The sequence below is a fragment of the Myxine glutinosa genome, chromosome 4, assembly GCF_964187855.1.
Source record: "Myxine glutinosa chromosome 4, kmMyxGlut1.1, whole genome shotgun sequence".
In the NCBI taxonomy this organism is placed as follows: Eukaryota; Metazoa; Chordata; class Myxini; order Myxiniformes; family Myxinidae; genus Myxine; species Myxine glutinosa.
In genome coordinates, this window is record NC_136264.1 from 98,312,107 (window position 1) to 98,336,074 (window position 23,968).

Below are 23,968 nucleotides of genomic sequence, written 5' to 3' on the forward strand. Positions count from 1 at the left end.
CTTGACAATCATGGAAGAAGTTGAATGATATGATTGGATATTCTTCACACTTATGGAAGAAGTTGAATGATATGATTGGATATTCTTCACACTTATGGAAGAAGTTGAATGATATGATTGGATATTCTTGACAATCATGGAAGAAGTTGAATGATATGATTGGATATTCTTCACACTTATGGAAGAAGTTGAATGATATGATTGGATATTCTTCACACTTATGGAAGAAGTTGAATAATATGATTGGATATTCTTGACAATCATGGAAGAAGTTGAATGATATGATTGGATATTCTTCACACTTATGGAAGAAGTTGAATGATATGATTGGATATTCTTCACACTTATGGAAGAAGTTGAATGATATGATTGGATATTCTTGACAATCATGGAAGAAGTTGAATGATATGATTGGATATTCTTCACACTTATGGAAGAAGTTGAATGATATTGTTACAGACACGACTTTGATGTTATGGTGGGCCGAGCGGAATGGCCGCCGTGTCCGCACAAGTTACCCGATTATACTCGAACCTTGGCCGAGCCGCGCTACGCTAGATCAATGAAGGAAAAGGACACAACGGCTGGGATTAAAATGACACGACACCAGGGATACGGTTCTCAAGACCTCCGGAGGAGGTTATAATATGGCGGAAGGTTAGATTACAGGAATGAGAGGGACAGCATAGAAAGATAGGCACTTAGACACACTTATCTTATTCCCGACAGACCACAGATAAACAGGACAAAACTGACTCACACGGGGATTGATGGCAAGGAAAGCGGGCAGTCGATGGCTCAAGGTGCACTCTTGGCTCAAGGACAGAATCGACCCGGTCCGGTCCAAAGATGCGGGGAGGTATCGTCGCGCTGGGGGTGGCGTCCTTTGCTCTCCGTAGTTCAGGCGCATCTGACCTCACATCCGGTTAGTCGTCGCGTATATCCGGCGGGGAGTGACACGCCCTCGGCTCGTTAGCTCCGCCCCAGATGGAATCGGCCCGTTGCTTCTCATTGGGTGCGGGGGGGTTACCGGCTCCGCCCTTGACGAGGGGCCGACAGGCAGCCCCTTCGTGGTAACCCCGTCGGCGCACATGGGTAATGGCGGCTAACCGAGCCGGAGTGAGGACGCACACTCCCCGCGCGCGCCGCCCCCCTCTGTTGTTGTAGTTGTTGTTGTAGTTGTTGTTGTTGTTGTTGTTGCATGGGGAAGATGGGAGGAGGTATGGGGAGGTCCTAAACTCACTATTGGTGCCATACAATCACATTCTGGTGCAACGAAGAGTCAGAATTAATGGAAACGAGTCCTTAACTGACATAGACTAAGAATAACTAGCAAGATGTCCGAAAGTTGTCTACGTGAGATGCGGTGGACCTGGGCACGACATTTAATGGGGGAAAAAGGGGAAGGTCGGTTCTACAGAGTGTTATTTACAGGCAATGGGACTAGGGAATGGGGGATTGGGGATAGTTGGGGAGTATTGGGGAAATAGGGGAATATTTACAAGCGGATATGGAGGCCAAATGCCATATCCGCAACATTGAACCCTTCTCTACCCTCGGGGCATCCCGACCCGATAAATTTTTACCTACTTTAGTGTGGCACTCAGATGTAGTTCCCTCTACTATTAACTCTACCCTGAGTGCGACAGTTTTACAGATGTTCACAAATGAGTAAATATGTCCCCCTGCGACGTTGCACCCTTCTCCTCACAGAAACACACCCACAGGATAACCGAATCACGGAAAGAATTCGCAAACTAAACATACAGCCGGTAGGGAGCATTATTTACAAGACTACGCTGATATTTACACTACGATCCAGGACCTGTTTTTGGAGGAACACATGCAGATGTTATGCATAGAGAGAGCACGCATGCCAGCATCGATACACCAACCCACGAGTGCTCTGTGGCCTTACGGCCTTTAATAATGTGCAGAGCACCCCTTCCAAGCACCAAAAGCACCACCCCATCACACAGTCAGCACCATCCGGTGCACCAATAAAGTGTCTATAAATCACGGTGTGGTGTCGCAGCCGGCCGATGGTCTGCCGCTGGTCTTGCCTTCGTGTGGTGCACTTGGCCTTCTTGCCTCTTTCAAAAAATAAAGAAAGGCGCCAACCGCGTCCATTTCTTTATTGTGGCCGTCAGGGGGCCAACTATAAGTGGTTCACCTGTATGGCATAGGTGCCACGTTGACCCATAGGTCCATCCACGGGTGGTGCTTGGCCGCATAAGAACTGCGGTCCATGGTGGGTGGCCACAAACATTGCGGTCCATATGGTGTATCGATCCAGGCAGCAAGCAGCGAAAGTGCAGGCCCACAACTGCGAAGCCAGCACCTCTCTCTCCTCTCTCTCTGCCCCAAAGCCAGATCCTCGGAGGTGGGAGACAAAAGAAGAAGACAAGTGAGTAAGGTGGTAAGGGCGCAAAAGTGCACGCAACACAAGGTAATGCACACTAGGGGCACATGGGAACCAGGTGAGACAGGTACGTTACTACCGTATGCTCCCCCCCCCCCCCCCCCACCAGGTAACCTACATGGCCCCTCCCTTACCCCTTACTGTATCCACAAAACACAACACTACCCATAAACATCTATTTTACTAATCAACAAACGTCCCTACTGTCTTCCCCGTTCCTCCCATAAACCAAATTCGTCTTCTCTCCCTCCTAACCAATCAAATTTGCTATTTCCAACTCTCATCAAAATTTGCCATCTTCAACTGAACATCAAAATTTGCCATTACCAATTCATCATCAGTCCCTCCTAAGGAGGGAGAGATGGAATCACCCCAATGTCTCATCCACGTCGTGATGCGTCTCACAAATCCACAGCAATCTCATTTCCTGCAACAAAACAAAGAAAACACAGGTGTGGAGTCATCATCACCACAGGTAAGTGGCTGCGTATGGTGCGACAGGTTCATCAATCCTAACTATTTCCTAAATGACTTTAACAACTTTACATTACCCGGGGTCTTTCTCCTGCCAAACCATTGGCCCTCTTACACTATGGGTTCTAAAAACCAATTCCCATTGGCCAAACTGTGGTGCTTTTCAATTTGGGGTCTCACTCCCCCGATTCATCTCCCGGTGCCCTCGCACAATTTCCGGGCTGTGACGTGTACCTCTCCCAGCGGGTCTACCCACTTGCACACCTCCACCACTGCAGTTGCCTCCGAGCTTACCTGCTCCTTACCCTAACCTAACTACCTGGGGAAGGCCCTCTGGCGCTCTCCCCACTCGGTGCCCTCTCTGGCACTGGGCTGCCCGATCCACACCCGGGATCCTCAAGCACCCACTCACAACTACCGGCTCCCAGAGCCCACCTGCGGCCTCACCTGGCCGACATCCTCACAGTGGTGGAGTGCCCAACCAACTACACACACTAACAGGCTACACGCCCAGCCATTTCCACAACACTAATGCACCCATCCACAATACCATTCTGTCACCCGCACCACAAATGCCAATATCCAACCACAATTTACCTATACCCTCTACCTAACACTTACACTACCCGCCCCGGGTACTCGTGAAAGGGGTCCACTCTTCCCCCATCCACACCTTCGCACCATGCACACCACTCCGTACCACTTACTCCAACTCTCTCCACACACCTGTACCTGCACACCTGTGCTCTCACACCTGGTGCCACCTGCACCCTTCTCTCCCCAAGCGCATTCGCGCTGATCCACAACACTCACTACTCATACACTGCTCCACACACCTGTCCAGCTCTCACACCTGTTCAATTCTCAACCACACGGCATCATCTCAGCTAACTACTCCCTTCTGAAACTTGCGCTTCCCAGTCGCCCCTTTAAACTATTGCGCTCCCTCGTCATTATCATCCATACTAATCTACCTGCGTCCCCACTACAGGTATCAGTCACTAACTAACCTTAACGTTACCTAATGTCATCTTCTAGGGCCCTATCAATATAACCTAACCCACCCGGGCTAGTTTTCACTGCCATCAACCCCATAAGCTATTGCTCCTTTGCCCCCACATGGGAAGGGCGGCAGGGATGCCAGCCTTACCCACCGGGCCCATCGCTCACTACCAATTTTGCACATCAAATTTCCACAAATCAAAAATTTGCCAATCACTACTCATCATCTGCCAATCACTACTGCCAATCCTTTGCCAATCATCAAATTTTGTTTTTCTCTAATTTTGGGGCCAAAACACTAACCTCATCACACAGTCTACTCACTAATGCCTCTCGGTGCGCCAATTCACTTCTAAAGCTCGGCTTTGTAAAGCCAAGCCATGAATGCGGGTTGTTCTGTGCCAGCGGCTGGATACGTCCCGCACTCGGGGCAGGGACGGGGGCTTACCCGGGCCGAGATCCCACGCACCATCTCGGCACGGAGCCATCCCATGGCTCGATCTCGACCTGCCGGAATGCCGCAACAAAAAGTGGTCGCCATGACGACCCTTCCTATCCAGCCGCCCGCTCCGCCTAGTGGAGCACGGACGCGGCCGTTCAAAGCGAGGCCCAGCACGCACCGAGGGCCCGATTCGGCTAAAAGTCGACCTAACCGCTGCTCCGTTTAACGTCGATGCTTCACCTGCATGCTTACACCCCGCAGCCCGTTCCTTGCTCACACATCCAGCCGTCTCCATGCTCCTCGTACCTCTCCTTACACACCTCGGTACCCTCATTCCACTCACAGCCTTGGTCACACACCTGACCACCGAACACTTTGGCACACATTCGTTGGTAGCACACCTCACCAACACACCTCTTCGCACCCCCTCCTCGGTCACCTCCTCTGTGACAATCACAGGTGTGCTCTCATTCGCACACCCAACCACGTGCCTCACTACCAATTCCAGCGTGCATTCCCACTCACGCTCTACCATTCCAGGTGTGCATCCTTTCTCACCTGTCACAACCAACTCACGCTCCTTGTCACTCTCACTACTCTCACCACCACTCTTGACAGCGCACTCACCCTTACTCTCGACAGCGCACTCTTTCCTCATGCACCTGTCCGTCACACACCTTTCTCGCGCACACTCTCCCGTTACACCCTCTGTAACACTCACCACAGGTGTGCATTCTTCCTTGCCTTTGACAGCGCACTCTTTCCCCATGCACCTGTCCGTCACACACCTTTCTCGCGCACACTCTCCCGTTACACCCTCCGCAACACTCACCACACCGCGCTTCCATGTGCTCCCTCGCACACGCGCTACGACCGACTCACTCTCGGCAGCACCCTCACTCCTTGGCACGCACTTTTTCCTCACACACCCCAAAGTCGGACTTTCTCGCACACCTCCTTTTTCGCACACCAGACCTGTCGCACTCTTCACCAACGGCCTCTCACGAACACCCGGGTCCATCTCGACCCCCAAGCTTCTTAAATCCCCTGGCGCATCATACGCACGACCATATTGGTCACCACTTACACCGGGTCCTCTTCCTCTTCGCTTCTCCTCCATCACCTGCGAATCCCTCATCCGGTTAATGAGCACATCATCACGATCCGAACACAGACTTTGGACCAATTATTTTACTTCCTCCTTTATCTCTTTCTTATCCTCTCTCCGTCGCTTCTTAATTTCGCTCACCCCTTCTTCCACTTCTTCTAATTTCTGCTTCACCTCCTTCATCTCTTCGTGCGCCCCTTTAAGTTCTTCCTCTAACTCCACTTTATTTTTTTCTATGTGCTCCCGCACCTCCCGCTCTTTAACCTCCATCACTTCTACCACCTTGTCCATTTTCCTCGTCAGGGCCTCATGTACCGTCTGACACTCTTTTTTAATTACCCCTACGTCCTTTTTCATCTCCTTCTGTGTCGATTTTAAACCCTCTATTACCGCTGTGTTCTTCTTTACCTGGTCCCCCAACTCCTTTTGTCCCACTGTCAGTTGTTCTACTCCCAGCGTCAACTCCTCTATACCCCCTTGCAATTTTACAGTCCCCTTTCTCACCTCCTTCTCCATGCGCTCCTTACAGTGCCTCACCTCCTCGCGCACTCCTCCGACCTCCTCACTCACTCCTCTTCTGATCTCCTCTCCCATCACTTGCATCTCCTGCCCAGATGCCACCCTCATCTGCTCCATTTCCTCCCTGTGAGCATCCAGTTTGGTTTCTACCCCCATTCTGACCCCCTCTATCTGCTGCCCCATTTGTTTAACTTCCCTTTCCGCTTGGTCCCTCATGTCCCTCAATTTGCCTTCCATACTGTTTTCTAACCCCTCTAACCCCTTTTTCATCCCTTCCATTTGATTCTCCTAAACGGCCATTCTGTTTTCTACCCCCGTTAACCCCTCCTGTATTTCCCCTAATCTATTGTCTAATCCCTCTATTCTACTCCCTAACCCATGTTTCACCCCTTCTATCCCATTGTCTAACCCCTCTAATTTCTTGTCTAATCCCTCACCGGTACCCCTCGCTTCGTCCCTCATTACCCCCATTTGGTTTCCCATTACCCCCAATTGGCCCTCCAATCGCTCACTCTGAGCCCTCATTTCCTCCCTCATTTGCTCGCTATTCTGGGCCATAAGGGCCTTCATTTGTATGAAAAAAAGGTCCAAATTTACCAGCGGCGCTACCACGGTCGCGGGCGTGGGCGCCGTGGCCATGTGCGAGGCGCTATTTCGCGCGTCTGCTACCCTCGCTGCTTCGCTCTCCTCACGTCCCTCAATTTGGTCCTGGATCGACCCTGCCTCACTCCCTACTACCGGAACCCAGCCGTCTTGGTCTGCCATAGCGCGACTTTCAAAATTCGGGTTTTTATATTTTGTAAAACACAATCAAATTTCGCTGTTATAATTTCGAGCGCGTAAAACGCGCTCCGGATCGAATTCTACTTCCCAACACCAAAATGTTACCCTAATGGTACACTTGGTGTTCCAAAATTTGGGCTAAATGAATTTAGTCCCAGGTCCGAATCCGACACTCCTGACACCAATTGTTACAGACACGACTTTGATGTTATGGTGGGCCGAGCGGAATGGCCGCCGTGTCCGCACAAGTTACCCGATTATACTCGAACCTTGGCCGAGCCGCGCTACGCTAGATCAATGAAGGAAAATGACACAACGGCTGGGATTAAAATGACACGACACCAGGGATACGGTTCTCAAGACCTCCGGAGGAGGTTATAATATGGCGGAAGGTTAGATTACAGGAATGAGAGGGACAGCATAGAAAGATAGGCACTTAGACACACTTATCTTATTCCCGACAGACCACAGATAAACAGGACAAAACTGACTCACACGGGGATTGATGGCAAGGAAAGCGGGCAGTCGATGGCTCAAGGTGCACTCTTGGCTCAAGGACAGAATCGACCCGGTCCGGTCCAAAGATGCGGGGAGGTATCGTCGCGCTGGGGGTGGCGTCCTTTGCTCTCCGTAGTTCAGGCGCATCTGACCTCACATCCGGTTAGTCGTCGCGTATATCCGGCGGGGAGTGACACGCCCTCGGCTCGTTAGCTCCGCCCCAGATGGAATCGGCCCGTTGCTTCTCATTGGGTGCGGGGGGGTTACCGGCTCCGCCCTTGACGAGGGGCCGACAGGCAGCCCCTTCGTGGTAACCCCGTCGGCGCACATGGGTAATGGCGGCTAACCGAGCCGGAGTGAGGACGCACACTCCCCGCGCGCGCCGCCCCCCTCTGTTGTTGTAGTTGTTGTTGTAGTTGTTGTTGTTGTTGTTGTTGTTGTTGTTGCATGGGGAAGATGGGAGGAGGTATGGGGAGGTCCTAAACTCACTATTGGTGCCATACAATCACATTCTGGTGCAACGAAGAGTCAGAATTAATGGAAACGAGTCCTTAACTGACATAGACTAAGAATAACTAGCAAGATGTCCGAAAGTTGTCTACGTGAGATGCGGTGGACCTGGGCACGACATTTAATGGGGGAAAAAGGGGAAGGTCGGTTCTACAGAGTGTTATTTACAGGCAATGGGACTAGGGAATGGGGGATTGGGGATAGTTGGGGAGTATTGGGGAAATAGGGGAATATTTACAAGCGGATATGGAGGCCAAATGCCATATCCGCAACAATATGATTGGATATTCTTGACAATTATGGAAGAAGTTGAATGATATGATTGGATATTCTTCACACTTATGGAAGAAGTTGAATGATATGATTGGATATTCTTGACAATCATGGAAGAAGTTGAATGATATGATTGGGTATTCTTCACACTTATGGAAGAAGTTGAATGATATGATTGGATATTCTTCACACTTATGGAAGAAGTTGAATAAGATGATTGGATATTCTTGACAATCATGGAAGAAGTTGAATGATATGATTGGATATTCTTCACACTTATGGAAGAAGTTGAATGATATGATTGGATATTCTTCACACTTATGGAAGAAGTTGAATGATATGATTGGATATTCTTGACAATCATGGAAGAAGTTGAATGATATGATTGGATATTCTTCACACTTATGGAAGAAGTTGAATGATATGATTGGATATTCTTCACACTTATGGAAGAAGTTGAATAATATGATTGGATATTCTTGACAATCATGGAAGAAGTTGAATGATATGATTGGATATTCTTCACACTTATGGAAGAAGTTGAATGATATGATTGGATATTCTTCACACTTCTGGAAGAAGTTGAATGATATGATTGGATATTCTTGACAATCATGGAAGAAGTTGAATGATATGATTGGATATTCTTCACACTTATGGAAGAAGTTGAATGATATGATTGGATATTCTTGACAATTATGGAAGAAGTTGAATGATATGATTGGATATTCTTCACACTTATGGAAGAAGTTGAATGATATGATTGGATATTCTTGACAATCATGGAAGAAGTTGAATGATATGATTGGATATTCTTCACACTTATGGAAGAAGTTGAATGATATGATTGGATATTCTTGACAATTATGGAAGAAGTTGAATGATATGATTGGATATTCTTCACACTTATGGAAGAAGTTGAATGATATGATTGGATATTCTTGACAATTATGGAAGAAGTTGAATGATATGATTGGATATTCTTCACACTTATGGAAGAAGTTGAATGATATGATTGGATATTCTTGACAATCATGGAAGAAGTTGAATGATATGATTGGATATTCTTCACACTTATGGAAGAAGTTGAATGATATGATTGGATATTCTTCACACTTATGGAAGAAGTTGAATAATATGATTGGATATTCTTGACAATCATGGAAGAAGTTGAATGATATGAATGGATATTCTTCACACTTATGGAAGAAGTTGAATGATATGTTTGGATATTCTTGACAATCATGGAAGAAGTTGAATGATATGATTGGATATTCTTCACACTTATGGAAGAAGTTGAATGATATGATTGGATATTCTTCACACTTATGGAAGAAGTTGAATAATATGATTGGATATTCTTGACAATCATGGAAGAAGTTGAATGATATGATTGGATATTCTTCACACTTATGGAAGAAGTTGAATGATATGATTGGATATTCTTCACACTTATGGAAGAAGTTGAATGATATGATTGGATATTCTTGACAATCATGGAAGAAGTTGAATGATATGATTGGATATTCTTCACACTTATGGAAGAAGTTGAATGATATGATTGGATATTCTTCACACTTATGGAAGAAGTTGAATAATATGATTGGATATTCTTGACAATCATGGAAGAAGTTGAATGATATGATTGGATATTCTTCACACTTATGGAAGAAGTTGAATGATATGATTGGATATTCTTGATTGATTGAATCTAATTGATTGAATTTAATTGAATAAATTTAACTGAATAAATTGAACTGAATAAATTGAATTGAATATATTGATTGTTTGACTGATGAAAATGCGGTCTCAAGAAAGAAGCTTTGATATCTTTGCGAGATATTATCAATGTGGAGACAACCTGGGAAAATTGAGCAAGGTGGTGAGTTTATATACAGATATATATGTGCGGTTACCATTGTGTGATTTCCCCGTCAACAGAGCGGACACCTGAGGATTCACCCATTTCATACTGACCCTCCGGCTCATCTGCAAATACTGATCTGTGAGATTGGATTGTGCAAAAGCCACAGCTGAGGGAGACTCTCTGGAAATCACCGTGTGAACAGGTGGAGAGATCCTTCCTGGAGGTACGAGTGAAGCTTTAGAAGAACCTGGAACAAGCTACAACACATCCAACGCTACTTTGATAAAAGGCAGAATGGGAAATGGAGCCTGCAAGAATACACAAGGACAACCAGAGATTCCACAAAAAGGTACTTGTACACATCATATGTACGACCGCTATGGTGCCGAAGCTATAAGGCAGGTCGAGAATTGGTATTTGTGGACAAAGGGACATGATGAGGAGTTTCCAAGAGATGGTACATTTGAGCGAAGTCGATTGGAAAGATTGGAACAAAGATTGAAAGCCAGGAAGAGACAGAATCTAACGGTAGACTGGCTTGCATTCCATCTTTGGGATGGTGAATCCAGACAACGGGAACAGCAAGAACGGATAACGGATCTAGAACTTAAAATAAAAAGGATACAGGATACAGTGGAGGAGACAAATGCACAACTGCCCTCGAAATTAGGAATGAAAGTGACAGTTGTCCCATCTGATTTCCAGTTGTCTCCCCAAAAAGGACGGTACAGAGAATTTTTTGGTGTTTCAGGAGATAACGAGAGATTGCAGTGGCAACTCAGGGATGTAGAGATGCAGCCCAGCAATACAAGTGCACAGGTGCACAGATCAGACAACGACAGAAACCGGTGTTTCAAGTGTGGAAAGATGGGACATTGGAGAAGAAGATGTCCGTATGTCAACAGGAAGACAAGTTAATAGGGTAAACCAAGATCAAGGGTACCAGTGCTGACCGATACCTCAGACAATGATTAGGCCTTCATTGCGACAAATCCCAAATGACGATTGGCCTCAACAAATTAGATTACTGGACAAACATGAATAACTGTCGATGATTCTTGGGTCTGAAAAGTTTTCGGAGCAAGAATTATTCATTTTTTTCTTTTGCTTGTAAGCAAATTAGTAATTCATTGATCACATGCCGAAATTGGATCTTTTATGTTGGGCACACAATTTTAAATTTACAAAGTTGGAACAATTGCTTTGCAAATTTTTGAAACCAAGTGACAAGGGTCACATGATGATCAGGTGGGAATTTTGGACTATTGTTTCGCATGATTGATAAGTCAGTGGTCGACTGACATGTAAATGGGTGTGTAGTCAAATTTGGATAAATTATTGTGGGAACTGAAAGGGTAATTTCAATGTGACATCATAGGGGTTTTCTAAGAATAAACTTTTTGGTCCATTTGTGTATTAGCATTTCTAAAATTGAAGGACAAATTTTATGAAATTGAAATAAAATTGACACCCATCTTGATCTGTAAATAATAGTTCCAACGCAAACAAATACGCATAATGCATGTGTGTGTGTATTTTTGTGTGTCAATGTTAGTGTTTTTTATTGTTTTGTGTATCAATCTTACAAGATTGTTGACACCGACAGTGTGCCTGTCTGGAAATGGATAGTTTTATGTGGATGGGATTGAATATGCAGAGAATCCATAAAATAAAATAGAAATATAATTTGATTATGAACATTATCTCTTTTGTCAAGGGAGATGGAATATAAAGATTTGATGTGCTGGGTTATGAGCAGCCATTAATTAATAGTAAAATTGTGAGTAATTTGGGGATTCCATTTTTGATAGAATTTATATGAGAATAACAGCTATTTATGGATATGAGCTTCATAAAAAGAAATGAGGGAGTACAAAATTAGCCAAATTTGGGAGAGGTCTTACACTGACTTCCCAGAATACCCTGCTCACGGATTTTTATATATATATATATATATATATATATATATATATATATATATATATATATATATATATATATATATATATATCTATCTATAATTCCAGCAATCTCTGTGTGTCTGTCTGTGTGTCTGTGTGTCTGTGTGTCTGTGTGTCTGTGTGTCTGTGTGTCTGTGTGTCTGTGTGTCTGTGACCGCTGTTTCTCGACAACCACGGGTCCGATATACTTGAAACTTGCCAGGTATATTGCTGGGGACCCGAGGATGTGCCTTTTCAAGGTTTCATATTAATCGGACAAGTACTTACCGAGATATGTCCAAAAAACGCTTCAACCAATCAGAGAGCAGCGAGCTATCACGTGTGCCGAACGTGGCGATCGGACTCTGCCTCGGACGGCACATTTGACAGCGTATTCATTTATTTCACGTTGGAAAACTATGTTGCCGTTAAACTATGTTTTAAAACGAATTCAAACTGCGATTAAATTAAAACGATTCATCCTAACTGCGATTTGCGAACTTCCGGACAGTGACGACTGTCCGGCAGCACGCTTTCCGGCAGCCAATCACAGAACGCTTTGTTGCGTAGGCGTGGCCGATGTGAGACGAGCACGAGCGGAGCTGAGCGCGTTACGAGCTGACCGCCATTACGGTACGTAATTCGATTTCTTATGCGCATTATTTCTCCCAATTCATTCATCTCCCAATTTCTCCCAATTCAATTCGTATCACTAATAAAAACGAATTTGCGATTCATTCGCTTTCCTGCGCGTTTGTGCACGCGATGGCGATTGCTTTACCAAACTCCGGAAGCCGTTCGCTTTGGACCAAACCATTGCATGAGGGGGGGGTTCTGTGGTCGTTGCGAATGGACCAAACCATTCATGTAAATAGAGGGGGGGGATTGTCACTGTACTCGCAAGCCGTTCGCCGTTCGCTTTGGCGTTGCGAATGAACCAAACCATTTCATGTAAATAGAGGGGGGGGGGGGATATAATTTTAGATAGATATATAGTACGGGCATATATATAGTACGGGCATGCCCTAGTATCTATAATTCCAGCAATCTCTGTGTGTATGTTTGTATGTTTGTATGTTTGTATGTTTGTATGTTTGTATGTTTGTATGTATGTTTGTCTGTGACCGCTGTTTCTCGACAACTACCGGTCCGATATACTTGAAACTTGCCAGGTATATTGCTGGGGACCCGAGGATGTGCCTTCTCAAGGTTTGAAATTAATCGGACAAGCAGTTACCGAGCTATGTCCAAAAAACGATTCAACCAATCAGAGAGCAGCGAGCTATCACGTGTGCCGAACGTGGCGAACAGACTCTGCCTCGGACGGCACATTTGAGAGCGTATTCATTTATTTCACGTTTGCAAACTATGTTGGCGCTATGTTGGCGTTAAACTATGTTTTAAAACTAATAAAAACTAATTTGCGATTCATCGTAACTGCGATATACGACCTTCCGGAGCTCCCGTGAGAGCGTGCGCCATTACGGATAGTAATTCAATTAAAAACATAAAAACATTGTCCCAATTCAGTCAGAGCGAAGGGCGTTGTTTTAAGCGAAGAGCGTTTTATTTTTCCCCTTAAATTCAGTCGCCGGACGGTGAAAGCTTTTTTTGGGGGGCAGCTACTGGCAGCGACGTACGGCCAATCACAGGACACGTTGTTGTGTCGACGTGCCGTGTTGTTTTCCCTCGCGGTTTGGAATGTTTTTCCTTTTCATTTCTTTTCTCTTCCTTACGGAAGTACGGGCATTTCCTTAAATTTGCGATTCTTTCGCTTTCCTGCGCGTTTGGGCACGCTATGGCGATTTCTTTACCAAACTCCGAAGCCGTTCGCTTTGGACCAAACCATTTCATGTAAATAGAGGGGGGGGATTGTCACCGTACTCGCAAGCCGTTCGCTTTGGACCAAACCATTTCATGTAAATAGAGGGGGGGGATATAATTTTAGATATAGATATAGTACGGGCATGCCCTAGTATATATAAACTTGAATTTTATCAGCATATAAATTGTGCTGTATGTATGGATGTGTATTAGGCATAGATGATATGGGAAAATAGTAAAGAAAATCTTGCTGATTTGAACTATTGTGAGTTTTAAAACGGAATGCATTGTGAATCTTAAACCAAGGGGCAGACATGAACGCGCTGTTACGTTATTTATACTCAGAACGCGATGTCACATGTACCTGCAACATATTTGTTAAACTCGCACACCTATATTGGCATACTGGTGTCAGTAGTACTCACTGGGTGCATAGAAATGGATGAGCAACAGTTAAGGGGGTTTAAAATAAAAACACTTACTTGGATATTTTCTACAAAAGTATGGGTTTCAATAAGTGGTAGCTGTACACATGGGATTCATCAAATTAAGTTTTGGAGTTCAAACAAAGTCACTGGTTAACAGATGGGAATGGATAGTAAATAAATTCTTCGATGCTGGGTAAATGAAGTGAGATATTACAAAGATTTATTAGAGCTATTGTTCTTCCTTGCAGCAGTGGGAGAAAATTTAGATCCAACATAATGAATCTATAAATGAATGTGATAGGGATAATATCCTCAATTTGTACTAATTATTTGATTGTGGGTAAAGGAATTAATTTATCGTAGTGGATTGTTAACAAGCAGCCTGAAATGTCCTGAGAGTGTGCATCCATGTAATCAGAAATCCCAGATTTGTTTTTTACAAACAACATTTTGGTAGAGGTCTTATGTGGATGAATACTTGCTTGGTAGATAAAAACGGTACTGCATGTTGGCAGCCACTTCGGTGGCCATTTAGGCCGAACAAATAGGGAGAAACTGTAATTGAATATGTAATTTACAGATGAGTATTTGGGAAGTAAAAAGGGAATTTATTGATTTGGGAGACATTTTTCGAAGGTTTATTAAAGTGTTGCAATATGACATTTGGCAAGGAAAATTATTGGATGGGAAAATTAGATCTGTTTATAAAATGAGTTTGTTGACCCATTGAAGTTAATTCTTTGAATTGTTGTTTAATTAGCATTTTGAGTTCAAATTGGAAATAGTTTGGTAGAGCTTTGGTTAAAACCTTTGGTTGCAGTGTTTTGGAACAAATTGATAAACCGTAGGAGGTTGATAAGAATAGAAACAAATATGGACCTAAAATAGAAAGATTGTTATGATGATATGAATAATACCGAGATTAAAAGAATGAATCAAGTGATGTTGCAAATGAATAGTGAATACAGTAGAATTTAGATAATGGCATAACGACAATGTTATGAGTTGTGTCAATTACAATATCAGTGAACTCATATCACCACGAGTGACACACTGTTAGGGGAAAAAAAAAGAGGGAAAAGAAAAAGTGGAGAGGAATTATGGTAATAATACGTTATGCTTAATTTGTTGGTTTGGGAAAATTGTTGTTGGGAATTAGGTATTCCCGTTTGTGATTGTAATCATATACAATTTATTTTCTTAGAGTAGTGCTAAAATACCTGCATGAGTTAATTTTTGAACTATATTAACCTGAAAGCAATTGTGGATGCTATTCTTAGTTTAGTAATAAAATACATACCTGATTGAATATTATTTGTGTGACGCATATAAATGAATATAACTTTTTGAATGTGTTAAGGAAAAACAACAAATTGTTGAATGTGAAACTGTCGGAAGATATACATGATTATGCTGATTTCATGGTAAGATGTACCCTATCTGATTCAGTGTGTGCGGAAAGCAGATTCAGATGTGACTGAGCATAAGGATAAGATGAGATCACATTTTGAAGGGAGTGCTAACGGAATTGGGAAGAAGTTCGAGAAAGAAAATTTGTGGCTAAAAATGAAGTTAATCATGGCATACACCCTCTTTCTCAAAGAATGATGAAGACATTCTCCCGTTTAACTTGGAGATGAATGCTTACCTTCACCAAGGAAATTTATGTGACCATTTGCCTGGATCACACTGCAACATATGAAAGAAAGGCGATCACTTACTCTTGTTCGAAGGCTTCGAACATTCATCACATCAGAAGTTGCAGGACAACGACATTTTACCTGCAACCTCTGTGAAATGCGGGGACATATGTTATTACTTCACCAACGTCCGGGGAACCAGCATGGAGCTGCAAACCAATGGCTGTGCCTTTTCACAACAGCTGTGCGCGATTCTGCGGGCCACTCCTGGTATGGACCATGGATGACCTGAACACCATGGTCCCAACATCATTGTGGATGCATCCGGCATCCCTGTTCCACATCTTGCTGGCCAATCAACGTCACACCAATACTTGCTGCCCACTCACAATGAGGGAGGAGGCAAGTCGACTACAACTGGGTGAAGGCCTTGTTCAGGAATTACAATGGTTTACAAAAAAAAGTGGCAAGAATGCTACAAGGAGAGCAGGGTCAGTCTATGACTCCACAATGTTACCACAACAGCGAAATCCTACACGAAGTAGTGCAGGAGCTATGAAGACATTAGGAGAAAATGTTTTATACCTGAATTCAAACACAAGTGATCAGCCCTTCCTTTCAAACAAAATCAACATTTGTGTGGAGGCAAACGTTTTTGCCAGATGGTGCAGATGCTTTACAAAACTTGAAAATGAAGTGAAATTGTTGTATCTTGGTGATGGTGAAGTGTTGTTTTGAAAATATATTTGTGATGCAAATGCAATAGATTGAACAATATGGAAGGAGTCAATGACCAACGAAATGTTTTGTGATTCTTGCAGGATGACGGTGTATGCCTAAGGGAATTTGATTACCAAAGTTATGATTATTTACTTATACTCGTAATGATGTTTACTTGCAGTGATTGATTATTTACTTATACTTGTAATGATGTTTACTTGTAGTGATTGACTGTTTACTTATATTGATGTTTAGATTAATGGTTAATATAAACAAAAACAAAAAGATGAGGGAATTGTGGAAGTGTAACTCAGTGTAACTTATTGATTAAAGACTGGTAACGATTTCGTAAATGGATGCCAAGAATGTGCACGCACATGGTAATCTCTTGTCCACCTGGTCACAGCCCCTGGCTGGAGCACCCCCCTATCGTTTGGTAAACGGAACTCACAGCAGGAGGGGAGCGAGCTGATGCCAGGACTTGGTGCATGCATGACCTCGGGGCATTAGCGGAGAAAGGATTAACATTCAGCGGACAGGGGATTAACTCCAGTTTGTCCATATAAATCCGAGCAAACGTTGAGTCAAGGAGACTTGTGACCAGAAGTTCTGACCGACGGAACGGACGAGCACTCATCATCAGACCCTCTGCCCGACGGGAGTGGCGGAGGAACATCGGCCGAACGAGAAGGACCATGCGAAAAGAGTTAACCTGGTCCATTGAATTAAGCGGTATTATTTGGTAATGGAATGAAGTGAATAACCAGTTAATAAACCAGACCTTTTGTAAAACCTGTGTCCGGTCATTGGAGTCTTGAGTCTCAGCAACCAATTCCCTGACAACAGCAAGCAATGTTGTGTGGGAATCGTGGTCACAGAAGACCCCCTCCCAAGAACGCAAGCAACGTTGTGTGGGAATCGTGGTCAGAGATGATCCCCTCCCAAGACCGCAAGCAATGTTGTGTGGGAATCATGGTCACAGACGACCCCCTCCCAAGACCGCAAGCAACGTTGTGTGGGAATCATGGTCACAGATGACCCCCTCCCAAGACCGCAAGCAATGTTGTGTGGGAATCGTGGTCACAGATGACCCCCTCCCAAGAACGCAAGCAACGTTGTGTGGGAATCGTGGTCAGAGATGACCCCCTCCCAAGACCGCAAGCAATGTTGTGTGGCAATCGTACATGCCGAGGTCATTCTCCTCGAACATGGCCGTCGAAGGCTGATTTTGACATGTAACACCGCAAGTCGAGTTTGTGCATGATGTAGCAAGCGTGTCTACCCATGTTCGTTATCAGGATTACAATGAACCCAATTTAATCCTCCAGGGACTACCAATCACCGAAACATTTTCGCAGGATGGATAGCAGGCAGATACACACAGGACTTAGGGGGGAAATAAAAACTTAGCACAAGACAGCACAAACGAAAATTGCGGACACAATGAACGAGACTCTAGAGAGTTCATGCGACACATTAACCCATGCAGTCTTGAGAAACTGAGAAACAAGGACATGTATGAGTTCTGCAAGCGGCAAATTTGATTGGTTGTGATGTGATGACCTAAAAAGCAGTAATATTTTCTCAAAATACTGCTGAACAGTACTTAGACAAATGAACAGCTTTTCACTTCATGGGGTGATAAATAGCTACACTTTACAGACAGTGAAACTCAAACCCCCGAAGGGACCATGTACACTAAAACCGGACGAGATAGAAAATGATTAGGCAGGCATGAAACTGCCACATCTCCAAAGTAGCAGCGGTGAGCGAACAGCAGGATATGCCTTGAGTTTTGCCAGCCACGCATACGACAGGAGAGCATCTCTCCTTCAGACTGTCTCACTCTGTGCTTCTCAGACTCAGCAGCGAGAGAGCACGCCACCTCATGCACCTCTTGCACCCCTGAAGGGATCCACGACATCCCTCCTTCCCGATCATGGGCTGCCTCACACCTCGTGACAGCATCGCGATCCAATCAGTGGAGTCGATCCTGACCCTATTGGTGCCGTGGACATTGAGTAGTGCAGTCCAATTGTGTGCCTCCTTTCTCGTTGCTAATCAAGAGTACTGAAGGTTAAAAACCGTCTTGCAGTGGCAGACAAAAAACAGGACGACTGTCCCTATCCACATGTCCTTAATACAAGGAGAAAAGTCCTATACTCTATGGGAATAAAAACGGTGGTCTATATCTCAATTCAAATAATGACCCGACCTTCCACACTATATGCGCAAGGTGTGTGAAGGGAATAAATTGGGGAGAAAATATTGCAGAAAAATAATGGAAGAGGGATGGACAAGGAAAAAAGATGCAGGATGTTAGGAGAAGATAGCTGTAAAAGGCAAGGTGGGAAGGTGGAGGTGTGGAAGCATGCGAGATGGGGGAAGGAGGGCAAGGCGGGGGAGACTAAAATCACGCCGATGGCAATAATGTTGTGTATTTGCTCCTGTGTGAAATAAATTGAGATATTTCTCAAATAAATATTATTAATACAATGGATTAATATTTAATAAGGATTCCCCTTTTGGGAAAAGTAGGTGAAAGATACTCTCTGTTCCCTCCAGAACACCCCCCCCCCCCCCAACCACCCTGTATGACCTCATTGGTCCTGATCACATGTTCCTGAATGTCTGCAGCAAAAGTCCCTCTGATTGATGGTTGTTAGCACTGTACATTCAATGAAATGAAAGAGGAGGATATATATATATATATATATATATATATATATATAGAAGGGTGACAGCTCGTCCCACCTTTCATGCCAGGGGCATTTGCCCCACCTTACTCTGAGCAAGAAAGAGCAGGAATACAAAGCCCTCTTTATCATTCATTTGTGCTTTTGGGTGGAATGGATATATTCATGGGGTTCCAAAGATGATTGCTCTCTTAAGGTTTTGGGTAAAGCAAAATAAAAACCAAAGGTTGTCCTCGGACGCACCTTGAGAGAAGCCCGGGAGTCTTCCGGTATGCGATGATCATATTTCCCTGTCAATAACCCACAGGCTAGTGGGGACCACGTGATGGCCCCGATGCCTGCACCAGGAAGTAAACAACCCTTTTCTCATTACCCAGGCAAGACTCGGTTCAAAAGGTACAATAAAGATTTAAATCAGTGCCATGAATACAAAAGAATCCCTTCATCAAGTTTACATTTTCAGTGTGCTTCTTTCCCTGATATCGTTTCTATTTTTCTTTCAACATGGCAGTCAGGCAAGTGTGACCTCACCGATTTTGTGGTAAAGTTCAGGCAGCTGCAACTCGACTTTGTCTCGATGGAATAGGTTGTACTCTGTTTGCTCGCACACAGGCGGGATCAGGCTGAACTGCTGTGCAACTGAGTAGGCCTCCTGCAAACAGCCAAGAAATCAAATCTGGGCACGTACGCACCACCTTGTGTGGCACACATCTGAGGAGGGAAGCGTTGCCGAGGACGGGACCTGCATTATGGAGTACAATTGAGGAAGTTATTTACAAAAAGAAAAAGTTGATGTGTGACAAACAAGTGTAAATATTTAACAATTTTTATCTAAGTACATCTGATGTGTTTTCTTCTCTCCTTCCCTTTGCCTCAGATGGATTGGCTCTAACAGAAGGCACGGCCTATAAACTCAACCTTTCCATCAACAAATGTAATAAAAGCAAATTATGGTCCGAAGCATGAAACCAAGAAGCTCCTCTGTATCCACCATGTCTTCCAAGAAAGACTGAATTATAAATCCACAACTAACGCAAAACAAGTCAGACTCTCCAGGGATGACTTTTCAACTTGAATGCAGCCGGTTCTGTCGGATCTCGGAAGTATAAGGAGAATCGAACTCGGCTATGACTGAGATGGGAGGCCCGGGTGTTGTCGTCAAATGCAGGATAGCTCAATTCGTAACCTGCTTATGTTGAGCTGTCTGATCTTGATTTTGAGGTTTGTGTGTTTGTGTGTGTGTGTGTGTGTGTGTGTGTGTGTGTATGTGTGTGTGTGTGTGTGTATATGTTTATATATTTCATATATATATATATATATATATACATATATATATATACATATATATATATATATATATATATATATATATATATATATATATATATATATATTATATATATATATATACTGTATATATATATATATATATATATATATATATATATATATATATATATATATATATATATATATATATATATATATATATATATATATATATATATATATATATATATATATATATATATATATATATATATATACAGACTTGGCATTTAATATGGAATTTTTTTTTCTTCTTGACTTGGGTTTAATTTCTGAACTCAGTATATCAATCTGGTGAGTTTCTTTTACGCTTCGGTGGTTTCTTTGTTGAAAGAACCATGTCACTGATTGTCTTTCGCAGCAAGAAGTCAATACAGGATTATATCACAGGTGGCGTGACAAAATGTACGGACAGGTACATTTGACGATTGGCTTCACAATCGGGTAAAAAAGGGTTGTTGTGTTCTGTATTAACGGAAAACAACTGCTGCACGTCTACAAAAGTTATTGCCGTTTCCCCTGGAGATGGTCCGTCAACTCAACAATGCTGTTTGTCATGGAGTGGTGGCTTTACGAAATTACGGCATGAAACAGTGTGCTATTGCTTGGGAGTATGGCATCAATCAAGGTCAGGTGTCAAAGATCCTGAAACGAAATGCTCAGAGGGGTGTCCCTACTCCAATACCGAGGCCAGGACGTCCCCGCAGAAGCACAAGGAGGGATGATCGCCATCTGCACCGGTTAGTCCGCAATGGCCGTACCAAGTCAGCTAATCGGCTTGGGGCTGAGTGGCAGCAACTGACAAATGTGCCTGTATCCAGAAGGCTAGTCAACCAACGACTGGTTCAAGCAGGCTATTGTGCCAGGCGTCGCCTGAGAAGCCACGTCTGACCAGACAACACCGCCAGCGCCGATTGCAGTGGGCCAGAGAGCACCGTCAATGGCAGCCAGGACACTGGAATCACGTGATCTTCAGCGACGAGTCTAGATTTCTGGTCTATCGTCAAGATGGCCGCGTCCGAGTGCGCAGACAAGTGCATGAAGCCTACAACGAAGATTGTATAGTGCCAAGAGTCAAAGCTGGAGGTGGTGGGGTGACCGTTGGGCTGCTTTTCATGCAGGGGGCAAAACTGACCTGGTTGTTCTGAATGGAAACCTGAACCAGTTCAAGTACAGGGCCATTCTGGACGAAACATTGCTTCCATTTGCTCGTGCAGCCTTTCGAGGAAACTTTGTCTTCCAAGATGACAATGCACGGCCTCATCGTGCTCGCATGATCCAACACTTTCTTGCTGACCGTGGTGTAGAGCATATGGAGTGGCCTGCCATGTCCCCGGATATGAATCCGATAGAGAACTTGTGGGCAGAATTAACGCGTCAAATCGACAACTTGGACCAGCAGCCTGCTTCTGTGCGTGAATTGCAGCAGGCTATTGTAACTGCATGGCAAGCGATTACTGTCCAAACCTTGGCAAATCTCGTGAACAGCATGCCTCAACGTGTACGTGCCCTCCTGAATGCTCGTGGGGGTTACACGAAGTACTGAACTGTAATTTTACTGTCCGTAATCCCAGTCGTAATTTAACTTTTGTTTTTGTTAAAAAAAATTTGGGCTAATGTGCAAAATAAAGAGATACTTCTGGAAAACGCAGAGAAGTTTAACACAGTACTGTCCGTGAATTGAGTTCGATATCAGTTTACATCACTTTCAAGGATCAATTTATTTGCTTCGAAATGTCAAATGTGGTTTTTGTTTCTTTGAAAGGTCACATGAACAAAATCTAGAATAATTTCAAGATAATTCCAATGAACTTTTGGTTCTAAGTCATCTTGAAAAAAGTAAGTTCACCCCCACAAAAAAAATATTCCATATTAAATGCCAAGTCTATATATATATATTTGATATCGATATATATATTTGATATCGATATATATATATATATATGTACATATATGGGTAAGTACACGATGTGTTCAAACCTCTTGTTTTATTTTACCTCTTTTTTCCCAAAGATTTTAAAATGTTACGCGCTGCTTCCTTGCTTGACGTTCACTATTTATTAAAGGATAGAGCACTGACAAATAACCATAGGTTGGTAATGACAACGCAGGCTTTCTTCTCCCGATGGTCTCCTTCTGCGTCGAGGGTCCTTCATGTTCCTTGTTAGTCCCAGGATTAGAGTGAAGGAAGAGTGTTTCCAGGTCTCCACGACCTCCATCTCCACGACATCCATAAAGTTACGACATTCGACATGGATACCGTAGGGAAGGTGTTCTTTCAATTATACAGAAATTCATAATGTTTCATACATACTTCATCAATACACTTCAATATGAGCTCTGATTGTCGCTCGCAGGACCCCAACGCGGTGCACAACTCGGTGTCGGGAGAGATATACAAACGGACAAACAGATAGACGGGGCTGAAAACATAACCTCCATCCACCTTTTGTGGCAGGGCAACAATTCGGTGAACTGCAACGTATTTTGAATGTTTACAAAATGTTTAATTACGACAACGTGATTGAAAACAAATGCAGATCTACCTGTAAATCTGAAAACAAAAGGTTGACGTCTTGACGTTCCTGAGCTATTGTAGACGTTTCGTGGACCTTTTTTGTCGCTCAATTGATAAGAATATCTGAAAACAATCATTGATGCAAACGATCACGTGTAACCTTCGTGTTTAATCTGAACCGTTCAAAATACGTCGCAAGCGCCCTGAGGCCATTGGTGAACAAAGACCGTCACAGGTGGAACCGGTAAAAATAGACGCGAATCGATTAATTGACGGAAACACCTATTGATGACGTCACAAGGTGATTTCAGGCACAGGAGGCCACGTCAAATGGTCGATCACGAAGTAAGACTACTTTAACCATCAAATATTCACGACTTTAACAATAGTTCTGTAATTCAAGGCCACAGGTGTATTTTTTAATCAGATTTGTTTGCATTGGTAACCTGCATTCGTGTACAGGTAAACAGGTTATGGGCACTCATTCACAATTGTTGACAATTCATTAATTCCACTTTAACAATGTCAGGTGCACGATACCAGGTCCAAATGTTGAGAGTTCATGCAAAACTCTTTAATCGATACTTGATGTAACTGCTCAGTGAGCATCGCATTTGGTATTCGAACGAATTAAAAAAAATGAATGAAGAATTACATAAAGTGAGAGATAAGTCGGATATTATTAAATACTTTGTGGAAGAATAATGAAATTCCGCCCATTCACGTCCTCGATCAGATCGGTTGCTTTATGTGTTTGTTGGGATCAGTGAAACTAGAGGGAGAGGGAGAGGGGAGAGGGGAGGGGGAAGGGGGAAGGTGGGTGAGGGGAGGGGGAGGAGGGAGGGAGGAGAGGCGGTGGGAAGAGATGTGGTTATTCCAGAAAAGAATCAAAAATTCTGGGTTGTTTATCCGCATTTATATCAACACCAGCACACCAGGATGGCCTCCATCCATTGAAGTCTGAGTAGAATCAGA

At 43.7% G+C, this 23,968-nt stretch overlaps 1 protein-coding gene across 1 annotated transcript in view; it reads right to left on the reverse strand.

The window, feature by feature from the left end:
* Window positions 1–23,602, reverse strand: part of LOC144891633 (voltage-gated potassium channel subunit beta-3-like) — a 41,590-nt gene extending 17,988 nt beyond the window's left edge. Inside the window, 7 exon segments of the mRNA XM_078775283.1 lie at window positions 19,390–19,484; window positions 19,678–19,798; window positions 19,986–20,051; window positions 22,563–22,750; window positions 22,912–22,950; window positions 23,173–23,275; window positions 23,534–23,602. Of these exon segments, the coding sequence (XP_078631409.1) occupies window positions 19,390–19,484; window positions 19,678–19,798; window positions 19,986–20,051; window positions 22,563–22,750; window positions 22,912–22,950; window positions 23,173–23,275; window positions 23,534–23,602 (681 nt within the window).
* Between the last annotated feature and the right edge of the window lie 366 nt (window positions 23,603–23,968).